At 43.9% G+C, this 26,732-nt stretch overlaps 1 protein-coding gene across 1 annotated transcript; it reads right to left on the bottom strand.

Annotated features, from left to right (window-relative positions):
* Nucleotides 1-3,466: 3,466 nt before the first annotated feature.
* LOC147432458 (putative exonuclease domain-containing protein At3g15140) lies at nt 3,467-26,651 on the bottom strand. The gene is made up of 6 exons (XM_086492405.1): nt 26,225-26,651; nt 5,190-5,389; nt 5,014-5,094; nt 4,424-4,549; nt 4,207-4,330; nt 3,467-4,101 (listed from the first exon to the last, which is right to left on the bottom strand). Exons 1-6 carry the CDS (start codon nt 26,534-26,536, stop codon nt 3,904-3,906), a joined length of 1,041 nt encoding a protein of 346 aa, XP_086348531.1. The 5' UTR covers nt 26,537-26,651; the 3' UTR covers nt 3,467-3,903.
* Between the last annotated feature and the right edge of the window lie 81 nt (nt 26,652-26,732).

Consider the following 26,732-nt stretch of genomic DNA (forward strand, 5'->3'; position numbering starts at 1 on the left):
AGAAACCACACACACAAGCAAAAACCTTGCTCTGGATTCTGCTCAAGCAGTATTGCCTCGACTGCTCGACTTCACTGCTGCAAGCCTTCTACTGGCTTTAATTAGAGCTTCCCAAAGCTGGATTTGCTTGGCTTTGGTGCTTCGATCCGGTTCTGTAGCTCCCAAGCTTGCTTTGTGCAACCACCTCCCAAAACTCCAAGGCTCCGAAAAGCTTTGCTTGATTCACCTGTCTGCTACTCCTGCCGCCTTCGATCGAATTTTAGTTTGCTACTGACCTGCTCGACTTCTTTGGTACTTCTTGCTTCAGGCCCTTCAAGGCCTGCTTTGATTTGCCCTTTTGCAAAACGACTCTTGCTACTGCTCGACCTGCTAGCCCGAATTGCCGTGTGTGTGTGTGTGTGTGTGTGTGTGTGTGTGTTTCTACACACGCTCCAGAATTCCCAAAAAACTCTTTCTAGTGCTTGACTTCAACTTGTTCCAGATGCTTTCCTTTGCTTCATCATATCCCGATTTTCCTTGCTTGCTTTTGGCACACAAGCACACAGCTCTGTCAAGCTTTGCTTCTTCCAAGCTTGGCCCACTTCCCCCTTTGCTGCACTATAGCTCGATCCAAAATCTCCCTTCAAGCTTGTGAGCTCCAAAACTCTCCAAGCTCTGCATTGTCTTCGGAATCTCCACTTCTCTGTCGATTTCTTGAAAATCCTCGAGATCTCTCTTCTCCGAGGGGGCTGCACTTGCGGGTATGCCGAGATCTCACTGATCTTCTCCTATCCGCCCCGAACCACCTTGACCTGGTGCCACGATGAGCTCCGTGGGAGTTTTGTTGCCGTCGAGGGGCCGTCATTGCTGCCAAACCGTGGCGGATGCGTGCGTGAGCACAACGATGCGGTGCATGTGAAGAAGGGGAGAAGCAAGAGAGTGTGGGTGGAGAAACCTCACGAAGTAGTGTAAGAGGGCTACCCCATAGACCCTCTAAAGGTGCTAGTAGGTGTCCCTTGAAAAAATTAATCCGTGCCTCATAGGCCTCCACACTTGTAAAGGACCTTTCACCTAAAATGTCTCGCTGAAAATGCAGGGGGTCCTTCAACCACCCCCTGCACTTGAGAAACTCTTTTATAACTTGGTATAGGAAGTCAACAAATAAAAAAGAGAAAGATTACTCCCAATTCCTTGCTGCAAACGATCGAAAACTTGTTGTTGAAGGGTTTATGGGCACAAAGTGATTTTTATAGGACTCTTTACATTTAAAAGGACCCTTTTCTTAAAGTTTGATTTAGAGGGTTTATGGGGAGCCCTCTAAGTGAGGAGCTTCTTATTCTTTGTATATGAAAGAATAAAGGTGCGTACACATGATAAGTGAACGATTGAGAACGTCGAACATTCGGCCCCGAGCAAAGGCGCATCGCCTTTACCCCAACAAGCTCAAGTGAAGTTGCCAAACACATTGGATCACTCTTAGCATGAGAAATTGTGTGAAACTTTTGTACCTACATCTTCTCTCAACAACCATGTCCTCTATCTCCACACCTTGCCTTGGACAATATTTTTGCCATTGGATTGTCCTTCCCTACAATATGCTTGAACTTCGGATTCAAGGACTTAATCATCACAAGATAGCACTGGCAAAAAAAATGAACAATTTAATCATTCCAAGAAGGGATAAACAATCCGTTTCCACAACCACAAATGTCCCTATCAACAAGTGCTCTTTGTCACATTTCAATGCCATAACATCTCCTCACAATTCTCTCTTTACTAGTGCAGACTATTGTAGGTGAGAAATTAGAACCTTAGCACCAACTCTTACCAAATACATATTTCCTTCTTTATCATCGTTACCTATGGCCCATCCAATCCCTGCCACTATCACAATCACAGTCTTTTACATGCATAGTCTACCTTCCTCAAGGTTGATGATGAAAGTGCCTACTTTTTTTTAACTCATGGATTTTATATGCAGTTCTTTCCATGGAAAGTTTTGATTCTTTCTCAACAATGAATAAAGGGAATCTACTATATGTTCATAATGTGGTATCTAAATAAGATTGTAGGCACATGGACCCCAAAAATCTACAAACTTCAATTATCATTGTACGTGTTTCTTTTATGTTTCCAACTGCATCCACCTTTGTTGAACAAAGCCTTTTACCATAAACATTACACATGTCGCACAATGAGCACTTCTTTAACTCTAAATATGGATGTTTGTCTTCATAGAGTCAGATTGACTTCTTTCAATCTTGATAATCTTCTCACTTTCTTCAATATGGTATGCAACAACTTGAGGCCACCCCTTCAAATCCATAGCTTCATCTTTGTCTTATGTCATCAAGAAACAGAAGTGTCATTTGACGTATGAAGTCACGTGGAACCTAGTTCATCCCATCCATAATATGTTCAATGCATTAGTTGCTCTTTGAAGTAAGGTATACATCCTTATCAATCCCAAGGGCATTTTCATGGTTCAAGGTTGTCAAGTCTTTGCTTTCAAATAGCTACTTGAAGTTGATCATACCCGAATAGAGATCTCCCATAAAGTACCCTTCCTACAAACGCCTCTATAAATTCATCAACAATAGATCCTGTACCTACCTCTTGATAGTAACCTTTTTTCCCAACTACATGGCTTGTAGGAAACGAAAGCTCCACTCTTCTTGGGTACAATGAACCACTCATTCGAGTAGTACACAAGAAGGCTTTAAAATAAACATGTTACTCTTCTCATTGAGTAACTCTATGAGCTTTGGCAAACATGCTTTTGAAACTGGAATTGGATGCAAACTTAAGAAACGAGACATAGAGAACATATTTTAATAAGATCTTTCAAAGGGCATCGAAACTAGATCTGATTATTGTGAGGGGCATGGTGATGATTACAATGGTATTGAAAGCAATTTTCCAAGAACCTCTCTTCATACCTTGCTTAAAGTGAAGGCACCATTGCAAAGCAAGGATATCATAATTTTGCTAGATGATGGTAGCAGTAGTCATGATTGCATTTCTAAACGCCTTACACAACAACTCACTCTACATGTTTCATCGGAGCACAAGGTTTAAACTATTTTCAATAACCAACGGTATACATCCAAGGCATCTTTGTTCTTAAGCAACCTCTTTTGTTACATCCAAGCAGTATGCAGCCCTAAACCCACATCATTTATGTTCATGGTTATTTAGCTTCATTGACTACCAAATCCATTTTGAACTTCGGAAATAATTACTTTGTAATGTTCTTTAAATGCTCGATTGAATACAAATACAAGTTTTATTATACCCTCAGAGTGTAATTATTTGGTTGCTATGTTGCACCGTGGAAACACACAAGCGAGATAGCTCTATAGCCATGCTGCTAAGAGAATTGAACCTTTTAACTTCCAACACCACGAAATACCCGTGTACTGAACTCCTCGAGAAACCATGGCACAAATTACAAATTACATAAAGTGGAAAACCTTTTAGACACAGGTTTACGACACATGGCAACCAAATGCGTCCAATAACAAGAATTCTTCCTTCCACAATTCAACACAAGGAAGCACAATTTCAACATGTCTCCCTCAGCTTAGATACACCAGAACCCCCATAGTGGAAATGTGAAATTCATGTGGCCAATTGTGTTGAAGTCCAGTAGAGCAATGCTAGACCTCACCTATTACAAAGAGGGTGAGATCCAAAAACTAATCAATGTCAATGACATCTTTTCACCTCTTTGTGACCAAAAAAGAGACTAAAAGGGGGAAGAGAAGCTTTGTACAATACAAATACAGCATGTGCTTCAATGGCTCAAGGTGTCATCAATCATAGTGTGATTGAAGCGTACACCGCCATTTTCATGAAACTCTCTCTACAATCCATATTCAATACCACCTTCTTTAAAGGGACACAACAGAAACCTTGCCCTCATCAAACGCGATTTTTAAACCTAAATTTTACTTCTGAAGGATTGTCCATACTCTTTTTGGCAGTCACTTTCACAATACCACCATCAATCATGATGCGTTGGAGCACCCGGGCAATGTTATGTGCATCATCTAACCCAACATGATGTGTCCCTACCATTGGCATCTGCAGGCCTTTCAACATGGCCAGCATCCCTCCAGCCTGGTTTAACCCAATCCGGAAGACAAAAAGCAATGTAAAAGATTCCATTAACAGTAATAGAACTTAGGAAATACATATTACACACAAACAAGAAAGAGGGCATACCCTTCTTTTATAGAAATTCAAATAGATGTCCTTCAAATTGACCCACTCCAAAAAATAAGAAGGCAGATAGGAGGAGGATGTGACACACTGCTGTGGTATCTTGGTCTTGATATCCCAGTTTCCACTATTGCCAAAAAAACCACAAGACAACACTTTCTGTGAGAGATAGCTCCAGCTAGGCATATCTTAAGAGAGTTTTTTGAAACAAAATACTGACCAGGTGACAAATGCTGCTCTTTTCAATTTGCCTCCTTGCCTAGCATTCCATAAACCATGACTCTGCAACCATCGCTCAAATTCCTTGAGCACCTTCGTAAATGGAATAGCGGTATCATGCCACACTCTGTGGAATGATGTCGAGAAAACATGACAATGCTACTCTATAATGAAATTAACAAGATTTTAGCAAACAAACTATGACCAGAATGCTCCCCTGCTCTTGACCAAAACTAGCTGATACTGGGGAGAAATAAATGCATATACATCATGTAGGATACATTAACGTCACATGCCTCGGAACGTCAGAAAGTGATGGGGATAACTTGCATATGTTCTTCCCATGCATTCAAGGGTACATGGTTTGAGTGCCAAATCTAACACCACTGAGAATCATGCTAGAAGAGTGTCCTTTTAAAGGTCACCCTACTCCAAGTACCAAGCATACGAAGGTCTATAACATCATATATAAGTTAACACAGAGTGCAAGAAAGTTTGTAACTAAGAACACTACCACTGGGCATTGCCTGAGAAACAAATCATTCCCTTTATCAACCATACTTTGCAGGTGCAGATTGAGATATTTGTTACCTGTCTAATCCCCATCGCCCATATTTTCCTTCTATATATTCATCGATCCTTTTCTCTGACATTTTGACTGGCCTTACAAACCTTCAAAACATTGAATCCAAACAAAAATAGCCAGCTTAATCAGCAAACCTATGCATAACCCAGATCAAATGCAATATCTTAAAGCTGCTACCCACCTATGAAATCTGTCAACAGCTTCAAGAGTTTTTGCATCGATCATAACCACTGGGAACTCCAATATCTCTACCATTCCTTCCAAATCTAAAACCAGGTAGAACTCGAAAGGTTGTTGTTGGAGATTGTTCAACTGAAGAGGACTCAGTTTCAGATCAGGATAGTCATGAGTAAATTTTTCTAGGTGCAGTGGATCATTTTCCTGCATTGAGACAGGTAATATTTTTTCAGTATAAACATTTAGAAGCATACAGAGTAAACAGAGTTGTCTTAGTGGGAGCTTAAGTACAAATGAGTGCCCTTCATTAGTCAGAAAAACCTATGCCCAGAATGAGAAAATGAGCCAAGAGAAAGAAACTCACATAGCATTGCACAGAAATATGAAAGAAACAGCTTTCTTGCTGTCATTAAATAAACTCCAAATCCAGCCTTAGTACATATTCAGAAAAATACCCCAGTAGTTACGAGGCTACCTATTGTCATGTGCTTTCTCTATTTGCTGAAGAAACCTGGAAAATTTTTCATCATGTGTGAAGCTTCATCATATTTTAGGATTTTCACTAGTTTATTTTTCTTTTGGCTCACCAATCAGAGTTGAACCGGGAATAAGAGCAAGCATGCAGAAATAAAATAAAAATGAAATGAAACGTTTATATATGTCTGCAAAAGGTCTTAAAGACCTATAAGACCAGAAAATCACATCATCATCATATGGTCCAAATGTCTGGTATGGAAAATACAAATCCTAAGGTAACAAACGTTAAATGTGAACAAATAAGTGAGCCAATAGAGCCAGCTGGTGGCCTATCTGCCAAAGCCTGATCTCCTCAGTGGGCTACAATAACATGAATTCTCTCATAGGCCGCTGCATCATTGCATCAATCTTCAAACACAAAATGCTCTTTTCGTGAGAGTAAGTGACAATCAGGACTTTCTAGTGTATTCCCAACTGTCTTTTGTCATCAGCTCTGCCACAGAGGGAACCTGATGCAGCCCCCTTGTCTGCCCCCACGGAGGATTCCATGTGACATTCTCTATTGCCGGAACAAAAAGCAAGCCTTGGGGTGGAGCTCGATCCACTAGAGACAACCTCCGTCATTTACAAAATTTTCGAAAACCACCCCCGTCATGTGGAAGTCCGAGAAGTGCATGCCCACCTCTCAGCTGAGTTGGAAAGCTGATCGATATGCAAATTCTTGGCCGAGGCTACTACCAGATAGAGTTCAAGCCTCTCCAAGGGGCTATATATGGTGGCCAAGGTACTTCATATGTAATCACTTCTGGCGAGTGATCTGACGACGACAGACACAAAGAAACCACAATCTGCAAAACTTGGGAACACGATGTCACGTGCACATTTAACCCTACTTGCACGTGGACAAGCTGTACTCCTACTTCTAGGTTTTAGGACAGCCTAGAAAGTGTTATGGCACTTTTGTCAGCCTGTTCGCAAGCCGTGCATGTCCAGGCACTTTAGTTAGGTGCATACCCTCTGATTGACAGGAGCATCTGTCAGTGTCTGCTCAACGTAGGCACTAGGGAGTGTTCACATTATAGGAGTGTAGCATTAGTATATGGCGGCTAGCCTAGGTAGTTTAGCAACATATGAAGCGCCTCATATTAATAGTACTTTTATTATTATTTTTTTCGAGAAAAAGATTCTTCTATTAGTTAATGAAAATGCCCATAGGGCTACAACCACCTCTACAAGAGAGGGCTACAACAATCATGATGGGAAGACTCTCCCAATGAAAAAAACAGCATATGTACAATGAGGCTAAATCAAGAGATGGGAGGAGGGAAAGCCACACAAGTGGACGGTAGTGCCATCTGAGTACACCCTGGACTATGGTGAAAAAAGTCCCAGGACGCCAGAGTCGAAGAAAAGCCTCTCTGCGCTCCCGCATGCGGTCGGAGCTCCCCTGGAGTCTCTCAAGCTGTCCTCTATGGATCAGCTCTAGCCAAAGATCCCGAACAGTCTCGGCTGGTGGTACAGGGCAAGCCTCGAAGATGCAGAAGCAACGGGCCCACCAGATGAACCAGAGTGTCAGGCCACTAATGAGCTCCCAGCACTCCTCTCCCCCCCTGCACCACTCCTATGGAGTACGCTCTGTGGCAGGCTGAAGTGTAGGTCGACCCCCCTGCATCATTATCATCCTGCTGGTGGAAGATAGCTCAAACTGAAGTGCCGGGCCCGTGAGAGTGGACCAAGCAACTACCCTCGAAGTGTACTGCCGAGCTGTGGAAAGGGCTGGCATCAACTGAAGAACACGAAGCCACAACTGCTGTGCCAAAGGACCAGGTTGCATATCCTGAATAAAGCGTAAAGAACCATTTTTCTTTGGAGCTGTGAACCACATGTTTGAATATGGAGCACAAGAAGGCTCCAAGATATCCATCTTTATCTTTTCATTAAGCAACTGAGCCTTTGGAACGGGTTCCAAGGTACATGAGGGATAGTGAAGATCACCATAGGAGCAACAATGGATGGATCAACACACCCTATCTCATAGGGCTCAAATGCAAAAGCTTTTCCGTGTTTGGTAAGCATGTCTTCAAAGCATATCTTTTCAGCTTTTGTCAAACTGTCCTCGCAACCAACCTTTAACTCCTCCAAAGAAACCTGTGTGAACTTGTGTCCAATCTTGCTTGGGTCACGAAGGCTAGGTTGCAAAGCAGCTTCCTCCATCTTATTTGTGTAATCTTTTGATAGAGGTAATGCCACTGGTTTCACTTTCTTTGCCACAATCTCCACTCGTACATCAACACCTTGAGCATTTTTGAAATCCTCGATGACCTTGTACATTTCTGTTGAGCATACTTTCACGACCTCACTTCCCATACGCAAATTGCAATCCACTAAAGACTCCCAAGTCTTGCATAGTATCCACAAATGAACAATCATCAAACAGACCTACAATGCATTCATCATCTTCTAGCAAACCATTTATCTTCAAACCTCTTTGTACACTATTTACATGTTGTCGTTCACCCCGCTTTAAGTCCTCACATTTTGTAAAAGCAATAGATCCATAGTCTGTTAGTCCTACAAAACCTATAGAAAATGTCTCCTTTGCATAAACATCATGCGAGAACTTTTCTCATCTTGTACCACTGCAATCCCGCTCTACAATGGTACATGGCCAAAACCCCTCATATCCCTGTAGTCCTTGAATTCTTTGTTTGTCTTTGGCATGGGTTGCTCTCTAAGACTTTCACGGTTCCTTTCATGGTCCACACAAACAGTAAGGAACTGTACTGCACACTTCCCATCCCTACTCCTTATAGCTGACCCATCGTCCATTACCTTGGTTTCCATGCGAGTAGCAGTGATGTATAGCTGCCAAGGATAAGAAGGTATGTAGACATCTCCTGCACAAAGAAATTTTCGTCATCTTTCACATCCCCTATAGTCACCTTTACATTTGGACAAGCTTCGTACAGCTCCCGTGATGAGTTGTTTGCTGCACGAATCATCCATCCATGATTTATATCAATTGCCCATTTTCCTTTTTGACAGAGACTCTTTGACATGAGGTTAATTTCTGATCCATGATCTAACAATGCAATGTATGGCTCTTCTAAGTCTCCCACTTTTACCAGGGTCACGTAGTTGCTCTTGCCCAGTGACTCTTCAAGTAGTAGCTCTTGTGAGTGGTTTCCACTTCATCTTCATCATCCAAGAAGTGAACATGTTTTACTCCTCCCCTAGACTTGTAGCATCCAACAACAGTTTCTTCACCTTGCTCACCATAGACCTGTACACCCTGTGCATTTAAAGTCTCTTCTTCACCCTGTACATGAATAGATTCAATAAGAGACTGCCGCTTCCTCTTTACGATATCAATTATTTCTTCATGGAATTCCCGTTTTGCTATACTAAGGACCTCTCCCAAGGTAAATCCCACCTTACTGTTTAGAATCCTCTCTTCCAAAACCTTTTTGAGATCCGTTGCTGCCTCTATATCGGATTGAAGTTTGTAGGCCGGACCCTTTGCTTTAGCTTTTGTTGCTTCTTTCTTCTTTTCTTTAGAGGCTTCCTGCATAGGCACTTTGAGGACAGGCATCGGTTGCAGGGAAGGAGATCTAGGGGGCATTGTGCCATTTCTACCTCCACCCCTTGTGGCCTGCTTTGAAGGCCCTTCATCCCCATTCTCGCGCCTACGTTTCTCTTTAACAATGGCCTCATTCGCTTGACATTTTGCAATGTACGCATGCACTGACAGAGAATCTACAAGGTCGTTCCAACCCGTTTCTAGTCGAATGCAGTCTCCAGCTTCATGTAAAACCCTCTGTAGTCATTTTACCTTTCATAGCAGATTCTATAGCACATAGCCATAGCTCTCTAATACCATTAGATGCTTCTTCTCCAACCTTGACTCCTCTTTGTGTAAGATGCAGCGGAATGAATGTTTGCGCTTTGCTCAAGATGAGTGCTCCAAACTGTGGTCAAGGTTCCTTTTGTTCTTATGGAAGGTAAAGCCTTCCGTTTTTAATGAGAGAGTGCTATGATCACAAACAAAGTGAATGGACACTGTGCATGCAAGTGTATGAGACTGAGAGATAGAGAGAGAAGAGAGATACGACACCAGAGACGTTGTAAAACCCTCCTCCGAAGGCCCCACTCTCGTCGGCGAGAGTGGTCTACTTATGATTGCACAATCTGGTACAAATGGTATGCATGGGACGGATGCAAGTCTAGGCTATGTCGATGACGACGACGGGGATGACGAAGTCGACCTAATGGCTGAAATCTGCAATCTTCCTATTGCTGTCCAAAAACGCTATGGGTTGAAATCTGCGACTGAGCCAAAAACGCTGATTTTGGGGCTGTTTTCTGTGGGTCTTTGTCGCTGAAAATCTGCAGTTTTAGAGCTGAAAACTGAGGTGTCTTTAGGCTGCAAATCAATGGTCTATCCGGGTTGAATCTACTACTCCTTTTAGGGCTGATCTTGATGGACTTTTAGGGCTGCAAATCATTGCATATGCTGGATCTGCAAAGCTGAAGATGAAACCAAAAACGCTAGGCTGTTGTGTTCCAAAAACGCTAGGTATGCTGGTCTTTCCAAAAACGCTAGGTGTTGGGTTCTGTTGGCGATGCAGATTTAATGCAAAAACGCCAGGCTCAGGATGCTTTGCAAAAACGCCATCTGATAGTTTGACTGCAGCGAGGACCTGCCGATGCAAAAAATGCCAGGCAATGCTTGTGGATGGCGATGGACTCTTGTTGGAGGAAACGCTATGCAATGGGGTCTTTGCTTGGAGGGAAAACCACCAAGGTCCTGTGGAGAAGTTGCCTGCTGAGCTTGGCTCATGTTGCCTCTTCTACCATTTAGTGCTAGCTTTCGTTTGCTTATATATTTTCTAGCAAAATTGCCCTACCTACTTTTGTTGGAAAATCACTTAAATTGATATGTGAAAAATGCCAAAAATAGGTAAAATAGGCTAAACGCACTAGAAAATTCCCCTGATGGATTTTGATGGGAATACTGATGATCATGTTGTGTGCAACCAGAGGATATGCATCTACACTAAGTGATTGGGCATGCACGGTCTACGAATAGACTCACAAAAAGTGCCAGATCACTTCTAATCTAAACTGACTGGCCTGACAAAAACCCTGTTATGGTGTAGCTTGTCCACGGACACATAGGGTTGGATGTGTCACGTGTTAGGTGCAACTGAATGAATGTTTGCGCTTTGCTCAAGATGAGTGCTTCGAACTGTGCTCAAGGTTCTTTGTTCTTATGGAAGGTAGAGCCTTCCGTTCTTAATGAGAGAATGCTATGGCCACAATCAAAGTGAATGGACACTGTGCGTGCAAGTGTATGAGACTGAGAGATAGAGAGAGAAGAGAGGTACGACACCAGAGACGTTGTAAAACCCTCCTCCGAAGGCCCCACTCTCGTCGGTGAGAGTGGTCTACTTATGATTGCACAATCTGGTACAAATGGTATGCATGTGACTGATGCAAGTCTAGGCTATGTCGACGATGACGACGGTGATGACGAAGTCTACCTAAGGGCTGAAATCTGCAATCTTTCTACTGCTGTCCAAAAACGCTATGGGCTGAAATCTGATGATCTTCAAGGCTGAAAACTGAGGTCTTTCTGAGGCTGAATCTGCTACCTTTTTAGGGATGGTTCTTGTTGGTCTTTAGGGCTGCAAATCACTGCATGTGCCGGATCTACAAGGCTGAGGCTGAAACCAAAAACGCTAGGGATGCTGTGTTCGAAAAACGCTAGGAATGCTGATCTTTCCAAAAACGCTAGCTTATCTGTGACTTCCGGTGATGAAAGACGATGCTGATGCAAGCGCTAGTGTCTGCACTTGTTGGCGATGGGTAGATCTTGAAAACGCTAGAGGATGGCTGATGCATAAAACACTAGCATGGGGGTTCTTGCTTGGAGGGAGAAACCGCCAAGGTTCTGTTGAGAAGTTGCAAGCTGAGCTTGGCTCCTGTTGCCTCTTCTGCCATTTAGTGCTAACTTTGGTTTCCTTATATATTTTCTTACCCAAATTGCCTTACCTACTTTTGTTGGAAAGTCGCTTAAATTAATAAGTGAAAAATGTCAAAAATAGGGAAAATAGGCTAAATGCACTGGAAAAATCCCCTAACTGATTCTAATGGATTCTGATGGGAATACTGATGATCATGCTGTGTGCAACCAGAGGATATGCATCTACACTAAGTGACTGGGTATGCACGGTCTACGAATAGACTCACAAAAGTGCCAATCACTTCTAATCTAGACTGACTGGACTTGACGGAACCCTGATCATGCTTGATCATGTTGTAGCTTGTCCACAGACACAAGGTTGGATGTGTCACGTGACATCCCCTCCTTTTCAAAGTGAGGTACTGGTACTGAACTGTATAGCGTCGAGGGAGATCGCCAATAGCATGCGGAATCCTAGAAGGGACTCTTCGCCGGCCCACTCTGATGTGTGGGTCGTGCGGTACTTGAACTTCATAAAGGTCTGCAACACTTGCTTCTTTGGGCCGCGCCGAAAGCGACACAAAGTCTCCAGTCACATGTGGCTCCTTCGATGCTTCAACTTCGTCTAGAGTCTTGCTTCTGTCTTCTTCAAGAATCTCCATGGCAAATTCTTGAAACAATTTTCAACACAAAACCATGAACATACCCATTCCATGTAAAGTGAGTGGAAAAAATCTTGGCTTCTCTAAAGACTGTGCATCTAATGTAAATGAACCAATAGACGGAATGCCAAACCATTCACCACATACACGCGAACAATGAGATCGAATCTTTCTCTTATGATCTAGAGCAATCAACTGTGGCAATTCACCACGGAAATGCCCATACTTGGTGCTCATACTTTCATGTGCTCGTTCTACGAATGTGTCATGCCAAGGAAGAGACATGGAATGTGACTTCCTTACATACATACTTTTCAGCTTTTCATGAGAAATCCGCATACATTCGTACTCATCCATGAGAGAAACGTGCTCAACATACAATATGTCATGCCTAGGAAAAGGGATCACATAAAGATGTTGACTAAAATACAGGAAACGATCACGAATGAAACACTCGAACAATGCGTGCGTACTAATCATGCGAACACATAATACTTCCTATGAGGGTTCTTTGGACCTAAGCTCGAGAGCCAAGATCGATCCTTCATGATTGATCGAATCTGCAACGAGGTTAGCTTCGCTAGAAAAAGCACCAACTAATACAGCATCCTTGTGAACAATCACATCTTCTTCATGCAACTCATCATGCTTGTGAGAAATCATATCTTGATCATGCAAATCATCATGCTCGTAAGAAATCACATCTTGATCATGCAAATCATCATGCTTGTCTTTATCATCCAAATCATCATAATGATCATTGTCAATCAAATCATCATGCTGCTCACAATCGTGCAAATCCTGTGTGTCATGCTTTGGAGAAAAAGAGACTGAGAGAGTCTCCTTCTCATGAATCCGTTCAATCTTGTCCTGCATATTAGCAATGAGAGATGGAGAATGAACAATGTCCTCTCCATGAATGACAATGGGAGAATCACTTTTGGCATTGAGAGTGAAAGTATTACCTCCCAATCAATGAGAGAGTTAGCATTACGAAACCATCGAATGCCCAAAATCATATTACATCCTGAGAGAAAAGACAACAAATTTTCTAGTGAAGACAACTTTTTGAATTGCAAACAACACGTCAAGGCACTCCTCCGTGATGAGAGCGTCCATACCGGGAACAAAGCCAAAGACCTTGATAGGAGATCTCTGACTAACTTCTAGGCGGGCTCTCTCAACAAGAGAGGGACTGATCACATGATGCATACTACCTGGGTCAAACAATATGACAAAACGTAGTCCCGTCATGTGCCCATAACATTTAATGAGAGAATCATCAATGGGAGAGTCATGAGAAACTTGGGGCACACTCGTGTTATCAATAATTGCATTGACAGAGAGTGGGTTCTGTGGATTCTTTAGATTCGTTCGATTCAAGCTTAGGACATGTTATTTTTATGTGACCCTTAATGTGACAATGAAAACAACGACCTTCCTTAGAATAAGTGCTTTGCCTCTTCCGACGTGATGTATCCTCCTACAATTGTTCCTTGTGCTACCTTTTCATCTGGAGTAAGCTTAGGTTTAGCAATTGTGTTAGCCTTACCCTTAGATTCATTGGGAGAATTCTTTTCTAAGAGACTGTTGGAAGATTGGTTAGAAGAGTTACCATTCTTACCATTGCTACCGTTCTGAGGGTTCTGAGAAGTCTGCGAAGTACTTGTGGACGTCTTGTTCTCCTTAGGCTTTCCCTTGTTGTGCTTCATCTCCTGTGCGAAAGCAATCGCTACCGCCTTGTTGAAATCGATTGGATCGAGCACCTGGACATTGTACTTGATATACTCGTCCAATCTATAAAGGAATGCCTCTTTGCGTTCATCATCCGACTTGCATAATTAGGTACCTAGCTGCAAAACGCGATTAGAAAAAGACATAACCGGCATACCATTTTGTTTGAGAGAGCGCCAATTGTCCTTCAATCGTGCGAGGTACTGAGGTGGCATAAACCGCGCCTTGAGCTTGTCTTGAAAATCACCCCAATTGAAGGAAAGGGACGTGAGTTCGTCGGCTTCCTCTAGGTGTGCGGCTAACTATGTCTCTTGCCATGCGTGGTACCAATTAATGGCATCACCGGCAAGGTACATAGCTACCGTCAATACCTTGCTATTCCCTGTCTTCTTAGTTGTCGCAAAATAAGCATTAAATTAATGCAACCAAGAATGAATAACCATAGCATCCATCTTACCATCATACTTACTGAAAGTCAACTTCTGTGTGACTGGATGGTTCGAATCCGCATCGTGGCTTGCGCCACTTGAGAAACTCCCACGATCTTTGGCTGGTTCGGATTTCGAGGCAAGTACTTGTCGAATCAACTCTTGAGTACGTAGTTCTCTTTGAGCCTCACGCTCGATCTCCAAGGCCACTCTTTGAGCAGCACGCTCGGCCTCTAAGGCTTTCGTGTTGCCGCTTCCTCCTTTCTTTGTTCTTTTCTTTCTTTTCGTTCGTCGCGCTCGCGTTCTAAAGCAATGCGCTTTGCTTCTTGTTGTGCGGCAATTCTTTCGTTTCTTTCGTCGCGCTCGCGGTCCTTAGCTTCCTGTTGTTCTACTCTGCTTGCTAGTTGTGTCAACGCAACTCGATTCGTTTCTTGTTGTTGTGCCATCATGTCCAACATCGACTTGACCATAGCCTCCATAGAAGTTGGTACAACTCGTGGCGTAGATGGCGAAGGGGGAGGGTCGGAAAAATCTCTTGGTGGGGAGAACTCTTCGTCGCCTCTCTCATGCTCATCACCTGTATGCGAAGTATCCATTCCGCTTCGAGTGACGACCATGCACTATGATCTTTGGTTCTTAAGTTCACGAGGAACTTGGGTTCTTGAGGGTCTTGGGTTCTTGGGTTCTTGAGGGTCTTGAGGTTCTTGAGGTTCTTGAGGTTTTCTTTCGCTTGCAAACCGTGTTTGAGAAGGATCTTCTCTTCACCCGAGTTCTACTCCTTTCCGCGGACGCATCCCTTGGCGGCCTTGCGCTCACACCAAGGTTGCTTTTTCCCACCTCACATCGATTGGCCGACCGCTAGGTGCTCGGTCCGCTCTCAATGAGTAAAAAGAGACACAAGGGGAGGCTGGACAAGCCCTTCTTTCTTGGGATTCCTGTCACTCTTCAAAAAACACGATTAGGAATCGACACGCCCAAGCGAACTTAGGTTCGTGCGACCGCAACAAGCAAAAAAAATTCTTGTGATTCTTGTGGTTCTTTCCTTGAGTGATACAGAACACTGCCAAAGCTCTGATACCAATGTAAGGTGCAGCGGATGAATGTTTGCGCTTTGGTCAAGATGAGTGCTCCGAACTGTGCTCAAGGTTCCTTTTGTTCTAATGGAAGGTAGAGCCTTCCGTTCTTAATGAGAGAGTGCTATGATCACAAACAAAGTGAATGGACACTGTGAGTGCAAGTGTATGAGACTGAGAGATAGAGAGAGAAGAGAGATACGACACCAGAGACATTGTAAAACCCTCCTCCGAAGGCCCCACTCTCGTCGGCGAGAGTGGTCTACTTATGATTGCACAATCCGGTACAAATGGTATACATGGGACTGATGCAAGTCTAGGCTGTGTCGACGATGACGACGGGGATGACGAAGTCGACCTAATGGCTGAAATCTGCAATCTTCCTACTGCTGTCCAAAAACGTTATGGGCTGAAATCTGCAACTGAGCCAAAAACGCTGATTTTGAGGCTGTTTTCTGTGGGTCTTTGTCGCTAAAAAACTGCAGGTGTAGGGCTGAAAACTGAGGTGACTTTAGGCTGAAAATCAATGGTCTATCCGGGCTGAATCTGCTACTCCTTTTAGGGCTGATCTTGATGGACTTTTAAGGCTACAAATCACTGCATATGCTGGATCTGCAAGACTAAGATGAAACCAAAAACGCTAGGCTGTTGTGTTCCAAAAACGCTAGGTATGCTGGTCTTTCCAAAAACGCTAGGTGTTGGGTTCTGTTGCGATGCAAATTTGATGCAAAAACGCCAGGCTCAGGATGCTTTGCAAAAACGCTATCTGATGGTTTGACTGCGGCGAGGACCTGCTGATGCCAAAAACGCCAGGCAATGCTTGTGAATGGCGATAGACTCTTGTTGGAGGAAACGCTATGCAATGGGGTCTTTGCTTGGAGGGAAAACCACCAAGGTCTTGTGGAGAAGTTGCCTGCTGAGCTTGGCTCCTGTTGCCTCTACTGCCATTTAGTGCTAGCTTTGGTTTGCTTATATATTTTCTTAGCAAAATTGTCCTACCTACTTTTGTTGGAAAGTCACTTAAATTAATAAGTGAAAAATGCCAAAAATAGGTAAAATAGGCTAAATGCACTGGAAAATTCCCTTGATGGAATCTGATGGATTTTGATGGGAATACTGATGATCATGTTGTGTGCAACCAGAGGATATGCATCTACACTAAGTGACTGGGCATGCACGGTCTACAAATAGACTCGCAAAAAGTGCCAGATCACTTCTAATCTAGACTGACTGGACTGACGAAAACCTTGTTATGGTGTAGCTTGTCCACGGACACATAGGGTTGGATGTGTCACGTGACACTTTGCTTTATAGGGTCCACCTTCAACCCATAGGCAGCTGCCTCAACCATTGAGATGGCATGGCTAGTAGCCATGTCCTCAACTAGCTTCTCCATCCCACCTTTTCCTAAGTTCGTCCCCAAGAGCTTACATGTTTCACTTAAGTGAATTTTTTCAATCTTTAAAGAAAACAAGCTCCTTTGTCAAAGCGTATTTAAAACTTTCACAATCCCTCCTATGTTCAGTACTATCACACCATATGCATCTATTTACAAAGCTTCCTCGTTTTGAGGTCTTTGCCCTGTAGATTGTCCTGATGGTTGCCCCTTTGCTTCTAGCCTTGTAAGCTTTAACTTGAGCTCTTGCATTCCCTTGACAATATCATCTAGAATGGACTTGTCACTCTTTGGAACCACAATCGCAGGCTTTATGGAACTCTCAGGAACACTTGGGGATTGAGTAGAGTTGACTATCATCTCGTCTCTTCGTCGTCGTCGCTTAGCTAGCAGTGAAATGGCGTCTTCGACCTCATTCCAATCGGTCTTCAAACCCTGTTCCGCATCCTCATCCTCAAGTAGTAGCTCTAACTTCTCTTGAATCTCTTTACCTGCAGCCTGCAAAAAGAGCTTTGTCTTCTCTGAGTTTAGCGTAGCCTTTTCAATCCTTGACAATTGATCATATCGGCGTTTAAATTCCCTTAGCAATTCCGTAGGCGAAAGACCCTCTTTTGGCCTAACTACCCACTCTAAAAAAGTCCTCTTTGTCAACCTTTCGGAGTCTTCCATGAAATACTCTTCTTTTAAGGCTAATTTGAATGCTTCCCAAGTTGCCCCATGCTCAGTTCTAATTGCCCTTACATGCTCTCTGATCTCGGGAACCACAACAAGTTTAAAACTTTGCACTATCTCTGCTTCGGGAACTCGATGAAGCTCCATCTCCTTTACATATCACAAAGATACTTTGTTACATCTTTACCTTTAAATTGGTCCAATTTCTTCACCACAGATTGAAGCGCTTTGGTTGAGGAAAGCTCCCTCCTTTCTGCAGCTTGCTGCTGCTGCATAAACACTGCAAAAGCTTGAAACATTTGCATTGTGGCTGGATCAAACCGAACCCCCTGTTGCTCTTGTTGCTCCATAGCTTTAAAGCTTTGATTTGAGACTCTCAATGAAGCTTTTGAACCCTGACCTAGCCTACTTCGCATCGGGTTCACCAAAAATGTGTCAAGATGTGTGCAATGCGACTAGGAAAGCATTGGGCCTCTGACTGTGAGGATTCGTAGAAAAATCAAGCAAGGCGTAGAGGATTTGAAGCCAAACATACACTAAAAAAGAACAAAACTCCAGCCATGAAAGCTCCACTTTGAAAAAGAACCAATACTAACTCAAAACTCTTGTGTGTGTGAAGATTAGGTGTAGCCTCGCTCCCAATTGCACAGATGCAGTGCTCATTCGACCTGTTAAAAACCCTAAAATGACGCTTTCATTCCTCGTCGTGACCATTTCATGGAAGCTTCAGTGCTTCATTGGAGAAGTCCAAGTAGTTATTTGAGGAGGGCAAACCCTAATTGGAGGCCTCACAGTCTCAACCATGTAGTGGAAGCAGCACGGGATTGCACTAGCACCCTGTAAAGGAATGGTTGTATCTCCTTGCTCATGTGCCCAAATGAGCTCATTCTTGGCTCTAAAACTTTCCACATAACTTAGGCAACGACGGCACGGTCGTTGATGTGGCATTTTGAGCTATTTTTAGGCTATTTTTCACCATTATAAGGCCATTTGTAGCCTTTTTTTTTGCCCAAAAATGCCCCTTTTTGTCCGTAAAAAGCCCAAACGACTGGGAAAAATCCCATTGGGCTCAAACTTCATGTTGAACCTCATTTTTCCACTTGGTAAGCACTTTGGACATGTCTTTTATCCCCGCGCACGAAATCTGCTATTTTTGGCCGAGATTGTCCGCATTAAACTTTCTAGGCAAAACGGGCGTGCCACTTCGAAACACTTGACATTTGTACATTCCTAAAGCAAACTAGGCATACTTTAATGTGTTAAAACATGCGACGGTGCCACGTCCCTGGCCTCGCCTGCCAGGCAAGGTATGTACACGCCTGCAACCATGGCATCCATTTTCACACATATCACACTATGTACATTGTAGCATTTGGTCCCACACATCATAAAAATTAAGAGTGAGGTAGATATTCTTATTTTCACATTATGCACGTGCCATGGTACGACAACGTGTCACTAATACCCTGGGATTGTTATCCTGCTAAAGCTCTTTTTTGCATACTTAATGTTGTTGTCTATACTTTGTGCTCTTGTTTGGGCTTTGTCTGCCTATGGCTCTATCCTTTCTATATTTGGTAAAATAACCCTTTTTGGCTTGGCGCTCTCAAATTTAAGGCTGTAATATGATAGGTGGTTTTGATTTATTCTCTTGTATGGTATGTCTGGTAAGGGACCTCACCCGTTGGCAAAATACCCTTTTGATTGCTTTAGTGGAAATCTCCCCTCTATCCACCTGGTGTTATGGCGGCATACGTGGCCTCTGTGCAAGGTCAGCCCATTAGTATCCCTGAAACCCAAAGGGGACATCAATGACTTTATTCAAAATCGGCGTAATCCGTTGACAAAGGAGCGGAGTCCCCTCTTGTGCAAACCCGCTGCACTAGATTCACCCTCGCTGAATTGGGGGTTCTATCAGAGTAGACTACGCTAAACCGGATGCTTCAAGGTAAAGTTCCATAGTCTGAGGAGTATCTGCTAGGTCCTCCTCCATCCACTTCGCATCCAATGCAAGATAGTTCTTGAATTTAACCAAGAACCGCCTAATCACTTTATCTTGTATCTTTCTGTCCTTGTGTGCCAAAATCTGTTCTGGAACGAGTATCTCCTCGCTTTCCTCCACTCCAGGTTGCTCATCAAGCTCCCCATCAACTGGCACATCACCTTTAAAAGGCTTCAATAGACTCACATGGAATGCATTGTGAATCTTCCAAGTATCGGGCAGCTTGAGTCTAAAGGAGACATCATTTATCTTTTATTTTATCTGGAAAGTGCCATAATACCTCCTGCAAAGCTTTGGAAAAAGCTGCTCCTTTTCCTTTTTCTTTCTTAGGCGTGCCTTCTCAAAACGTAAGAGCACCCAATCGTCTTACTTTAATTTCAAATCTCGTCGATGTCGATCTGCTGCCTTCTTATGTCGTTCTTGAGATATCGCTAAAGCCTCCGGACCTTAACATAAGCAGTGTCCAAGTCCCTCGTGTACTAGTCGGCTTCAAAAATCTTATTTTTGGTGCTAAGAAAGGGTGGAACCTTCGGAGCACCTTCAAATGGCGCCTTCCCCGTCGAAGAGTGAATCGTGTTATTGTAGGCAAATTCCACCAAAGGCAAAAAAAATTCCCATTGAGTCTTCTGGTCAGAGATGTAAGACTCCAATAAATCCAGAACAACTGAATTTGCAATCTCAGATTGCCCCTCTGTCTGCGGTGGAATGATGACGAGAACTGCAACCGTGTGTTAATGTTCTCCCAAATAGCCCTCCAAAACAAACTCGTGAATCGGGGATCTCTGTTGGAGACTATTGTCTCAGGCATGCCATGTAGTCGGAAAATCTGTGCAATGAACAGTCTCGCTAAATGATCCGGCTTGATTGTTTTCTTCACTGGAATGAAGTGAGCTTCCTTGCTAAATCAGTCGATGACAATCCAAATGCCATCATGCCCACCCTGTGTCTTCAAGAGATCAAAAATGAAATCCATTGCAATACTTTCCCAGGGGCGGTGGGAATGGGTAAAGGCTGTAGTAATCCCTGTGCCTTATGCCTATTAAACTAGACCTTCTGGCATACTAAACAACTGCGAAAAAATTCGTCCACATCTTTCTTGAGTCTCGACCAAAACAAGTTACGCTCCACACCTTTCAAGGTGGTGTCGATGCCGCGGTGACCCGTAAAAGGTGGACAATGACACTCGGTCAAAACGTTTTCCATCAACAGTTGTGTGACGCACCGCCGTTTTCTTCATCGAGTAGTAATCCCGTATGGAATGTCCCGCTACTACCTCCCCATTCTGTATTCGAGTGAATACATCGGAAAAATCCGGATCTGTGGCCTACTGATCAACCATGTCCTCGAAGCTTCTACGATGAATCGCGGAAATAGCCAAGACTAAGGGCTTCCGAGACAATGCATCTCCCACCAAGTTTTTATGTCCCTGAACATGGACAATCTCGAAGTGAAACTGTGACAAGATGTTGGCCCACTGCATCTGCTTTTCCGAAAGCTGCTTCTGTGACAAGAAGTAGCGTAAACTCTAATGATCAGTGAAGAACGTGAAATCGGCTCCGAGTAGGTAATGTCGCCACTGAGTAAGAGCATGCATCACTGCCAAAAGCTCTTTCTCATAAATCTGTGTTGTCAATTATGGCCTTGAAAACAATCGGCTTTCATAGGCAATCATATGGTCTTCTTGCATTAAGACCGCTCCCAGACTACGAGCACAAGCATCACAATATACTTCAAATGACTTTTGCAAGTTTGACAAAGTCAACATTGGTCCAGTAGTCGGTTTTTCTTTAAGCGTCTGAAAGGCAGTCACCTCTGTCGATCCCCACGAGAAAGGGACTCCTTTCTGAGTCAAAATGTGCAAAGGGGAAGCTACCTCTGCAAACTTTCGAATGAACCGTCGGTAGTAAGAACACAAGCCCAAAAACCTTCTAACTTCATGAACATTCTTCAAATCTCGCCAGTCACGTATAGTCTCAATCTTGGCCGGGTCCATTTGTACTCCTGCTGCTGAGACAACGTGTCCCAAAAAGTGTATCTCCGGCAAGAAAAATTCACTCTTTTTTGGCATTGATAACCAATTTGTGATCACGCAATGCCTGAAAGACCTGTAGCAGATGGTTCCTATGTTCTGTTTCATCCTTGGAGAAGACTATTATGTCATCAAAGAAAGTGCCGACAAAAGATCGATACTCTCGGAGAATCCTATCCATCATTCGGTTGAAAGTCACTGGAGCATTGGTAAGGCCAAAAGGCATCACCAAAAATTCATACAAACCGAAACTTGTTCGAAAGGCTGTCTGGGCATCTAGCGCCAGCTAACTACTCCTTACACACCTTCCCAGAACGGAGTTGTTGAGCGGAAGAATTGGACTATCATGGAGATGGCTCATGCGATGCTTGTGCATGCTTCTTTGCCCCAGGTTTACTGGGCAGAGGCGTGCAACACGGCAATTTACACCCAAAACCGTTCTCCTATCCATGCTTTGTAGGACATGACTCCTTATCAGGCTTACTACGGACGCAAGCCCTCGGTCTCACACTTTTGAGTTTTTGGGTGTCTTGCCTTTGTCCATGTGCCAAAGGAAAAGCGACGAAAGTTAGACTTCAAGGCGAAGAAGCTCGTCTTTCTGGGCTATTCACGAGAGTCTGACGGATATCGACTTTATGATCCTGACACCAAAACCACCACAATTAGCCGTGATGTGACTTTCATGGAGCTCTTCAGCACACAAGGGTCCTGCAGAGGGGGCAACATCCAAGCCTATACCTTCTCTACCTCCTCGTCCACCTCCTACACTTGATCCTATCATAGTTACAGGGAATGGCCATTTTCAAGTCTCCGTTCCCCGTTCCCATTCCAACTTCCCGTTCCAAATCCCCTTTCCGTGTTTGGAACGTGAGTATCCGTAACAGGGAATGGCGTTTCATGCCCGTTGCCGTTTCCCATTCCCCGCTCCGAAATCCCGTTCTGGGTAACTATGGATCCTATCCCCGTTCTTGTTCCTGTACCCTCTACACCGCAACCAGTTACTTCACCCAATCATGCCATGTCAGATTCCGATTCTGATGTGGATGATGGTTCTCCTTAGGTGGAGGCAGTCCCACCTCGCAAGGAGAAGTTAGTTCCTGGTTGGCTCTACTCTATGGTTTCTTCCTCTGGCGTCACGAAGTTACCAAACCTGCCAGACCATGGACAGCCTCGACGTTTTGCATGCCTCAAGGATAGGCAAGTTTATGATGGCGCAGAGTTCGTGAACGTTGCACTCATGTCTCAGATTCAAGCTTCACCAGTTGAGCCTTTTTCGGTGGAGGAAGCACTCCAGCGTGATTGTTGGAAGCGTGCCATGCAGACAAAGATGGACACTATCGAGCAGAATAAAACCTGGACTTTGGTTCACAGGCCCAACAAGCGGAAGGTGGTTTCTACGAAATGGATTTTCAAGACAAAGTACAAGGCCAATGGTTCCCTCGACAAAGACAAGGCAAGACTTGTTGCTAGGGGTCTCACACAGCGACCAAGCGTGGACTTTGACAAGAGCTTTGCTCCCACCGCTCGCATGACTACCATACGCACAGTGTTTGCTCTCGCAGAGAACTTTGGTTGGTCTATCTTCCAGATGGATGTCAAACGTGCGTTTCTGAATGGAGATTTGGATAAAGAAGTTTATGTGGAGCAACCTCCTGGGTTTTGTATGCCAGGCAAGGCGGATTGGGCAGGGGTTACGGCGTACCTCATCAGATTCCAACTATTATGTTGTCTTTGATGGCTCTTTGGTTGCGATAGTGATTGTCTATGTGGACGATCTCATTTTTACAGATTCTTGGACCAACAGGATCAAGTTGATCATGAAAGCTATGGAGACGCGTTTCGAGATGACTGATCTTGGGCTTCTTTATTATTTTCTTGGATTCCAGACTTTTCATACCCCAGACGGCATCTTCTTTTCTCAGCGGAAGTATGTGAATGCTATCCTGGAGAGATTCCAGATAACAGGCTACAGACCGATTGGCACTCCTCTTGAGCCCGAAGAGAACGTATCGCTTCATGATCGTTCCCCGCGGATTGACTTGGAGCAGTACAGGAATGATGTTGGTTGCCTCGTATGGCTGACTTATTCCCGACCAGACATCTGTTACACAGTTCCTGTCCTCAATTCCTTCAACACCTGACCTTGTCAGCGACATTGACAGTGTGCCCAGCGTACTTTGCGGTACATGAGCAGCACCTTGGACCATGGTGTGTTCTATGGTCGCTCCAAGGGTTGCACCTTACTTGGTTGGTGCAATTCATATTGGGCAGGCAATCCAGATACTAGGTGCTCTACTACATGAGTAGTTTTCACACTCGGCTCGGGACCCATTTCATGGAGAAGTAAGCGGCAACCCACCATTGCGTTATCTTCTACAGAGGCAAAGTACAGAGCAGCTTGCTATGCTGCTTGTGAGGCCATATGGCTACAGATTACTAGGAGAGTTGTGTTTTCGCCTGACTCCTACGACTTGTCATTTGTGCGACAATCAGAGTTGCATTGCTATTGCTATCTTTCACGCTCGGACAAAGCACATTGAGGTGTAGTACCACTATGTTCGAGAGCGGGTTTTGGCTGGAGATCTTCATTTGGAGTATATTCCTAGAGCGGACAATGCAGCAGACATCTTCACAAAGGCTGTACCTAAACGGACTTTGGCTTCTCACCTTCGACTCCTCTGTGTTGTCTTAGCATCCGATGCTAAGAGGGGGTGTTAGAGTTACACCACCATTGCTTCGCCATTTTGTACAGCTAGTGATTGTCCCGGGATTCATGATAAGGTAAACGCGTTGTGAGCTTCAACCTCATTTATTAATTAAAAACGAACCAATGCTAAAAAAGAAACACATCATTGTCATCTTCTAACCACCTCCCATCCTTTTAACTCTCTCTAGGTTTCCTACTCGGTTAGGTGGTTCCCCAACATGGTCGTACTTTGAAAGCTCTATGTGGAATCAATCTTTTGGGACTGGGCCTTGGTCATTCCTTGCTTATGCGTGTTGGCCAACTGCAAGTTGAGCCTCCCCATGAATGCCTCTTGCTAGGCACCCTGGTCATCTTGATTGAACCCTTCAGTCAATTACTTTCAACTTTGTAACGTCCTCTTCCCCTTCCAAAGGTTTATTGTTTTCAATGAGCAATGAAGGAAAATGTTTTTAAGTCATGGTTGCCCTACCTTGGCCTTGGGCACCTCCTATATATCCCCTAAAAGAGCTATGGTTTGCAGAGCTTTGCACACATAATCCCTCTTTTTTTTGAGATTTCTCTATCCCTCTTCTTTACTTTGTCTAGACACTGCGGCTACCTACCTTCACCTATGCGCTCACATGATATCAGAGCTTAGGAGCGTTACATGAAGATGCTTGTGTATAGGTGTGGAGTGGTTGGTTGGAGGTCTATTTTTGACTCTCAAGTTTCTGCTATGAAGAGCCTGATGCAAAGGTTTAACCGGGAACAGATGCACACGCATGTGAGAGTGAGCCACAGAAAGAGTGTGAGCCACGCGCGCCGAAAACGCTGGAGAGAGAGAGAGAGAGAGAGAGAGAGAGAGAGAGAGAGAGAGAGAGAGAGAGAGAGAGAGAGAGAGAGAGAGAGAGAAAACACAAGCGCTCTACAAATGATGCTCTCAATACACAATCTGTATGACTACAAGACCCTAAGCATTCTATTTATAGAATCTTAGGTTGAGGTAGGGCAAAAATGTGTAACTGATGCAAAAAACATAAAAGCCCAAAAATGGCTAAAAATGTGTGCACCCACCAGCCAGGCTCAGAAAATGACTGGCCGCACACGTGCTAAAAGTGTCCGCCCATGCAATCTACATGATGTGCGATGGGTGGCCAACCCGGGTGATTCATGATATGAAGACTTCCATGAAGACCCTATGTTGACATTGGACCTTGGTTGCACATCACAAATTTATGATGCTGATTGGCCAAATTGCACTCTCACGGATTTTCTTCCCTTGTGGAGGAGCATAGTCTAATTTTGGTCAACACCCAAGGAACCAAAGCCAAAAAAAATTACCAATTATAACTTCGTTTGGTTTGGAGTTACCATTTGGTAGCTTGGATTTTCTTACAGACTACCATACGGTAGCACAATTTTCTCAAACAGTTACCACTAGGGTTTATGCATACATATAGTTTATCTTGCATATACAAACACTTAATTACAAGAATTACCACATCAATTACAAATGTTGCCAATTGCCAATGATAATTTTATACAAATTTCAAACTTATACAATGCGGAGGAGCCATCTTGCATTAAATTACTGATTGTTCTTGTTGCAAATGCCTAAAATGCAAATAACAATCACGAGTTGAAAACGGTAGAAGCCTATCAGCATGTAGTTGTGACCACCACAGACTCTCCTTTTCTAGCATGCAGATTCTTGAGTTCAAGACCCATTGAAAAGACCATTTTTGTCACTTGAGATGTTTCCTATGAGGTTATACTGCTTTCTTCTCGAATCAGATGCTATTCACATCCATGCTCAGGTTATTGGGAATCCTTAACCTAAACGGATCTAACAAGCAGGTAGGTCCATGATCTTTCTGCAGGAATAGAAAGAACAAAACCAGGGTGGAGCTCTTACCATGGTGCAGAGGCCTTGAGTGAAGTAATAGCACAAATGCCTCCTCCTACGTGGGCGTAGTGAGCTTGTTTCTAGCTGGTCCGAGTCGGTGGAAATCCAGTAAAAACTTTTGTGAGGCACGCACAAAGTTGCCAGCTGCTGCCCTTTGAGCATGAAGGGGTGCCAGCCATGACGACTAGCAGAATGAAACATGGCCATTCCTTTCCATCTTGACAGCGCAAGGTAGGCTGATGTTTTCGGGAATATTGCAGCGCACAGCAGCGCATCGTTACTCAATAGGGCTCGCTGAAAAAGGCGAGCTCGCAATTCCATCACCAGTTCTTCATGTTAATTGATTCAAGACTAGCCTCACCATTAAGTGACACGAGGTCTTAAATGAAGCCCCGCCCATGGGATCCACGGTAAGGAACTCCAGGCAAGAATATCGAGATGCGTGCACAGTCCGATTGGCAAAAAGTAAACAAAGACAAAGTTTGTAAACAAGGGTAAGGGAAGGTGGTCGTCCGAT

This window comes from Adiantum capillus-veneris, chromosome 20 (genome assembly GCF_014529385.1).
Source record: "Adiantum capillus-veneris isolate H3 chromosome 20, ASM1452938v2, whole genome shotgun sequence".
Classification (NCBI taxonomy): domain Eukaryota; kingdom Viridiplantae; phylum Streptophyta; class Polypodiopsida; order Polypodiales; family Pteridaceae; genus Adiantum; species Adiantum capillus-veneris.

What these genes read in the sequence shown, in the direction of transcription:
- LOC147432458 (XM_086492405.1), bottom strand. Translation starts at nt 26,536, where the DNA reads ATGGAATTGCGAGCTCGCCTTTTTCAGCGAGCCCTATTGAGTAACGAT. An exon ending in CTCAAGGCCTCTGCACCATG is followed by an intron (nt 5,390 to 26,224) that starts GTAAGAGCTCCA and finishes GTCTCAATGCAG; the next exon opens with GAAAATGATCCACTGCACCT. An exon ending in AGAGCAGCATTTGTCACCTG is followed by an intron (nt 4,331 to 4,423) that starts GTCAGTATTTTG and finishes TTTTGGCAATAG; the next exon opens with TGGAAACTGGGATATCAAGA.